The sequence below is a fragment of the Juglans regia genome, chromosome 11 (genome assembly GCF_001411555.2).
Source record: "Juglans regia cultivar Chandler chromosome 11, Walnut 2.0, whole genome shotgun sequence".
Lineage (NCBI taxonomy): Eukaryota > Viridiplantae > Streptophyta > Magnoliopsida > Fagales > Juglandaceae > Juglans > Juglans regia.
Genome location: NC_049911.1, coordinates 14962415 through 14969560, shown reverse-complemented (window position 1 = coordinate 14969560; position 7146 = coordinate 14962415). Strand labels below are relative to the sequence as shown.

General features: G+C 35.3%; 1 protein-coding gene across 1 annotated transcript; it reads right to left on the bottom strand.

Moving 5' to 3' along the window:
- Window positions 1–4227: 4227 nt before the first annotated feature.
- LOC109020630 lies at window positions 4228–5026 on the bottom strand. Its single transcript, XM_019003137.2, has 2 exons — window positions 4803–5026; window positions 4228–4702 (listed from the first exon to the last, which is right to left on the bottom strand). Exons 1-2 carry the CDS (start codon window positions 5024–5026, stop codon window positions 4228–4230), a joined length of 699 nt encoding a protein of 232 aa, XP_018858682.2.
- Window positions 5027–7146: the final 2120 nt, after the last annotated feature.

Below are 7146 nucleotides of genomic sequence, written 5' to 3'. Positions count from 1 at the left end.
GAAATCCTGCATCAGAGGGAGAAGATGGGTGGTTCTAGTAAACCTTACATGCAAATTGAAGATTTTAGATAGGCTATTGAGTTCTGTGGTCTCTGTGATGTGCACTCTCAAGGGCAGAAGTTCACTTGGTCTAATAATAGAAATGGAAGGGAGTTTACTAAGGAAAGAATTGATAGAAACTGGCAAACAAGGATTGGAATGAGGTATTTAATAATGCATATTGTAATGCTATGGCTATTGAAAAATCTAACCACTCACCCCTTCATGTTAGCATACAAAATCTTGCTTGGGAATTAAAGGAGGAATGTGTGGGTATTGTGAAAGAGGCATGGAACAAGGTGCAATTGGGTGAGACTGGGGCATCTATAATGAGAACCAAACTTGAGCAGTGCCAAAGGGGATTGATGCAATGGAAACAAAAGCATAAACAACAAGAGCAAAGGGACAAATCTCAACATTTGGCTACTATTAGTCACCTTCAAGATACTGGTAATGGCTCTCACATGGCCCACATGCAGAAGCTACAAACAGAAGTGGAAGTGTCACTAGCAAAAACTAAAATAAAATGGAGACAGAGAGCTAAACAATATTGGCTAAAGAATGGAGATAAAAACACTCAATACTTTCATATGCAGGCAAGTCAAAGGAGGAAAGCAAATGCTATTAAGAGTATTGAAGATATACAAGGAAGGGTGGTGTCTGAGTAGGGTGATATTGGAGCTGTGTTCACAGGTTTTTTTTTCTTCTCTCTTCACTACTTCCTTGCCCACTAACATTGAGGTATGTTTAAATGCTTTGAGTCCCAAGACTACTCCTGAGATGTCAACTAGCCTTATGAAGCAGTTCACACATGAGGAAGTACAAGTTGCTATTTTTCAGACGAATCAGTTAGGTTCTCCTGGTCCCGATAGTTTTCCAGCTCATTTTTTTCAAAATCATCGGGAGTTGGTGGGTGGGGAGTGTTCGCATAAAAACATATCTGCAAGTACACAAAATTGTAACAAGTAGTAAAGTGTTTGAAAGAAAACAGTTGTCGAACCCACAGGGAATAATTATGCTATTGAGTATTGAAATTGACTAAATTAATTACTATTTGGAAAATTAAAATTTGACGAATGGTTTATTTAAGTTAAATTGAAGAAAAGAACATTAAAATTAAGATTTGAAAGTACTAAGAATAGATCTAGAGCATTTGTTTTTACATAGCAAATCTCACACAATTTATTCTTTTTTGTTATGGAATCCTAACTATCCCAAGTTGAAGATAAAAATCCATTAACTATTTTCTCTCAAACAATAACAAAAATATCTCCAACTAATAACTCCATATTTCTATGTGAATTTAACTAATTAGAGAATCATTAAGTTTTTTAGATTTTTATTGAAAATCACACTAGTCATGGTAAAGCATCTCTGTTTTCGCTCAACTAATGGTGTTTAATCATAGAACTTTAATCACAAATCACCTTTCGGTCTCATTGCAATCCAAAAGATCAAACAATAGTTAGCTAGAAAATTGTAAGCATTAAGAACAAGGAATAAACACTCAATCATGGAAATATTGAAAGTAAAATAACTTGGAATATAAACTGTGTGTTCAATGCTAGGCAACATCAAAGTTCTAGAAAATAAAATTAGTTCATAATGAAATTAAAAATAAAAAGAACAAAACTGATGTTCTTTTTTGGAGTCAGTTGATGAAGCATGCGACTTTCGCATCTGCTCTCCCTGATCTGCCTTTTTGAAAGAAACTCAAATAATAAACTCTGAATTATTGAAACCTAAACTCAGACTCTCTAAAACTCAAAACTAAAAACTTAAGAACCTAGACTAAAACAAAAACTAAGATTAAGAACCCAGACTTCCAATTCATCCCACAAGACGGGATTAAACGGATGTCAGAACTCAAATCCGGAAACAAAATAAATGTGGCTACAATCTAGCCTAAAAATCTGGAAAATAGTTTCTAAAGATAGATGCTAACGTAAAAGGAAATTATCCCAAGAATATCAGAATTATCTAAAATGAAAAATTCAGTGATATGCGGCTTCAATTGTAGAGTTTGGGAGGATTTGGTCATCAATAGATTGATTGCAGAACTCGGAAGGGTCCTACCGGGTAGGTGTCGTGTGCGCTGAATACAACTGGCGGGCGTGGAGGTCACAAATGAATGGGCGTGGAGGTCACAAAGACCATGCGCCACCTATCGAGTGGAAAGACTCCTGACTCGGATGAAAGACTCCTCTCGACTTTTCTAGTTGTTGCCCACGATGTCATTTAGGTTGGTCTCTTGAGTTGGTCGTTTATACTAGTTGCCCAATCAAACCGCCTAGAGCCTTGTCGCCAAATCTTCGCGCTTTCTGGTCGTGCTTTCTGGTTGTGAGTTTCCTCGCCAACCTAAAGGTAAGTCTTATTGCCTTTGGGCGAGAGAAATCCCTTTGCTGCCCACGGGGATAAGGCTTTTCACCAAAATCTCATCGGCTCTCTTCAGATCTCACTGCCTCTCATCAGTTTGGATTCGTAGTCTCTTCTTTTGTACCAAAATGCTCTTCTTTTATACTAAATCTTCTCATTCCTTCAAGTCCAAGAAAATAAATAAAAATTCATAAAAATAAAATCAATAGTATTGAAGGGAAAATGACACTTTTCATAAATAAAAGAGTGATAAAAATCACATAAAAATAATACTTATCAAATACCCCCAAACTTAAGCTTTGCTCGCCCTCGAGCAAAGAAGAAGATAAAGGACAATTAAAACAAGCATTGGTTTGATTCATAAAATTTATTGCCTCAAAGATTGTCTAAAGTCTATAATTCGAAAGAATTATTCAAGATCAATCAAGTCCAAAAGTTAATTCACAACTCAATTCCACCGCATTATCCATCCCACATTCATGCATACCCATCATTCTCACTTCATCATTAGCTCTCCGGATAGTGTTATGCAAACAAGTAAATCAATAGTGGATCTTTAAAAACTTCATAGGCTTGCTTTTCAAATCACTCTTCACTAATGTAGAACAGAAACTATCACAGGGATCAATATGTTTTTATTAAACTTTAGTTCGAACATCAACAGAATAAATAGAGCACTCTCACTTCTAATATAAACATCTCTTCTCAATCATCTCTCAACATACCTCTCTTTATTGCACTTTCACGTATCTCTCTTTTTTCCCCTCTATTTGGCAGATCTGATTTTTTTTTTTTGAAAAATATTCCATACTTTTTCAATTGCCTTTGGGGATGACTCTCGTCGGCCTTTTCTTATTGGCCACACAGTAGGCGAGTTGACTCTTCACACCCCCAAACTTATGATTTTGATAATATTGCTATACTTAACTTTACTTGTAGACCTTCTACCTCTCTTGTCTTTCATGCTCTTTTGAGTCTGTGACTTTGTATAAACTTAGTTCTCTTGAAAGGTAAGGAAATTAATGTTTAAGATCAAAATAGGATAGGGAATATGAGGTTTACAAGTAAGAAAAATATAAGGCCAAAATATATTTCAATAAAGCTCAAAGGGGCAACTAGAGATAAAGATAATAAACAGGTAAGCTTGAAAGGCTCAATCAGTCCAAAGAATGCCTTAATCATTTCTCCAGTAATATTCTGTTTAGGATTTCACCTCAAGTGTAATCAAACAAGTTCTAGAGTAAGTTGAGACCATACAAATTCACAAAATTCACATTAAATTTCTCTAGGTATTCAAAACAATTAATGATCATAAGAGACATTTATTGAATATAGGAAATATCATATTAAGTAAGATCAAGTAAAGAATTAACAACTAGACTTAAGCAATGAGATTTTTTCCTAAAAAATTATAATCAATTTCAATCATATTCTTATCATAGGCTTTGTATTCATCAATCCATACTGTTTTTATCATCCTTATTATTATTATTATTATTATTTTGAATAAAATAATATCATTTCACTCCAAACTTAAATATCACATTGTCCTTAATGGGAAAAATGAAGAAAAACTAAGGCAAAGAATGAGAAAAGGTAAGAGATGCTCCCCTGATTTATTTTTTTATTTTTTATTTTTGTCTTCAAATTGAATATTTTCCTTGAAAGTGTAGCCGTGTACTCCTTGGAGATCTCTCCAGCCTCTTCGTTCCTTAAATTTGATGGAAGCAATTTGAGTTCAAACTTGGGTGGTTCCTTACGTCGTAGCTTTGGGAATTCAGCTCCATAAGTCTTGCTGGCCATGGCCACGTCTCAGTCACTTATTTGAAAGCAAGAACATACGTCGGAAGGGAATTCCATAGATTTAAATACGTCATAAGTGACCTGCTCCTCACCGACCCTCAAAATGAGTTTCCCTTTTTCGACATCAATTAAAGTTTTCCCCGTCGCAAGGAAAGGTTGGTCCTGTATCAAAGGGATCTCCTCGTCCTTCTCCACATTGAGTACAATGAAGTCGATCGGGAAGATGAACTTATCAACTTTCACCAGTATGTCCTTAATGAGTCCTCTTGGGTATTTAATGGATTTGTCCACCAACTGTAGAGAGATGGTGGTCAGCTTTACTTCTCCAAGACCTAGTTCCTTAGGCGGCAACTTCTTTTGTACAATTGCACTGGTCTCCTCGGTCACCAACTTTAGGGAGATGGTGGTCGGCTTTACTTCTCCAAAACCTAGTTCTTTAGGCGGTAGCTTCTTTTGTACAATTGCACTACTCTTCAGTCGCCAACTATAGAGAGAACTGATTATCAATCTTATTTTTTCTTAATCTCTGTAGAAAAGGAACTGGTGGATTATAAATTGAAGGAGAATAAGTTTTAGAAATAAACTCCCTAGATTGCTTGGGTTTTGAAGCCCTTTTATTCTCCTTAGTCTTCTCAGCTTGCTGGTGGGTCGCATTTCGATCGGTTTCTTTCACCTCGTCCTCAGCTTCCTTCTTCTCGGACTCCACATTTTCAGCAGCTTCTTCATCTTGCTCAGTATTTATAGACTGGTCATATGTCCACCCACTTGTCAATATTATGGCTTTGACATGTTCCTTCGAATTGGTCATAGTGTTGCATGGTAAAGTCTCTACTGTCCTCTGGGTAAGCATGCTTGAGAGCTGACTGATTTGTGCCTCAAGATTTCAGATTGAAGCCGAGTTGGTTTGGATCACCATATCAGTCTTTTGCATGTACTGCATAAGCATATCCTCAACTGTTGGCTTCTTCTCTTGCTGTGGAAACTGTTGAGGTGGTTTAGCTGGCACTTGGTTATTGCTCCTTGAAAAATTAGGCTGATTTCTCCATCCGAGATTAAACATATTTGAATAAGGATTATTTTGATGTTGAAAATTGGACACATAATGGACTTGTTTATAACTCAGTTGGGCAAAAGGGTTTCCCATTTGGAAATCTACACTTAAATGATTTCTTGTGCAGTGATCACAAACAAGATTAGTTTGAACAACGTTAACGTTCATCTTACCTATTTGTTGTGTTAGATTTGCCAACTAAGCAACAATTTCGAACATAGCATAATCTCTGAACGCCTTGTACTCCTGGTCAGCCATTTTAAATTTAGAGGCGGTGACCTCTTTCTTCTTCTCTTTATTGTATGCCTTGTTCTCTTTTTTTTTTTTTTTAAATAAATACAATAAAATCCAAACTAGTAAAAATCTAGCTAGTATCAATATTAATAACAAATAACTATTCCCCTACAACGGCGCCAAAACCTTGTTTGCATAAAAATATATATGCATGTGCACAGAATCGTAATAAGTAGTAAAGTGTTTTAAAGAAAATGGTTGTTGAACCCATAGGGAATAATTATGCTATTGAGTATTGAAATTGACTAAATTAATTACTATTTGGAAAATCGAAACTTGAAGAACGGTTTATCTAAGTTAAATTGAAGTAAAGAACATTAAAATTAAGATTTTAAAAATAATAAGAATAGATCTAGAGCATTTGATTTTACCTAGCAAATCTTACACAATATATTCTTTCTTATTATAGAATCCCAATTATCTAAAGTTGAAGATAAAAATCCATTAACTATTCAATATTTTCTCTTGAACAATACAAAAAATATCTTTAACTAATAACTCCATATCTCTATGTGAATTTAACTAATTAGAGACTCATTAAGTTTTTTGAATTTTTCGTGAAAATCACACTAGTCGCGGTAAAACATCTATGCTTTCCCTTAACTAATGGTGTTTAATCCTAGAGCTTTAATCACAAATCACCTCTCGGTCTCATTGCAATGCAAAAGATCGAACAATAGTTAGCTAGAAAATTGTAAAGACTAAGAACAAGAATAAATACTCAATCATTAAGATATTGAAAATAAAATAACTTGGAATATAAATTGTGTGTTCAATGCTAGGATACATCAAAGTTCTAGAAAATAAAATTAGTTCATAATGAAATTAAAAAGGCAAAAAAAAGTAAAACTGATTATCTTTTTTGGAGTCAGTTGATGAAGCATGCAGCTCTCGCATCTGCTCCCCCATATCTGCCTCATTGAAAGAAACTCAAATAATAAACTTTGAACTAAACCTAAACTCGGACTCTCTAAAACTCAAAAACCAAAGACTAAAACTAAGACTAAGATTAAGAACCCAGACTAAAACTAAAACTAAGATGAAGAACTCAGACTCCCTTTTTATCCCACAAGACGAAATTAAATAGATGTCAAAACTTAAATCCAGAAACAAAATAAATGCGGCTACAATCTAGTCTGAAAATCTGAAAAATAGTTTCTAAGGATAGATGTTAACAAAAAAGGAAATTATCCCAAGAATATCAAAATTATCTAAAATGGAAAATTTAATGATATACGGCTTGAATTGCAAAGTTCAGGAGGTTTTGGTCGTCAATAGATTGATTGCGGAACTTGGAAGGGTCCCACCTGGTAGATGCCATGTGCGCTGAATATAACTGACAGGTGTAGAGGTCACAAATGAACGAGCGTGGAGGTCACAAAAACCACACGACCCTCTTCTCGCCTATCGAGTGGAAAGACTCCCGACCGGGATGAAAGACTCCTTTTGCCTTTTCTAGTTATTGCCCACGATGTCTTTTAGGTTGGTCTCTTAAGTTGGACGTTTAGACTAGTCGCCCAATCTAACCGCCTAGAGCCTTGTTGCCAAATCTTCGCACCTTCTGGTCACGCTTTCTTGTTGCA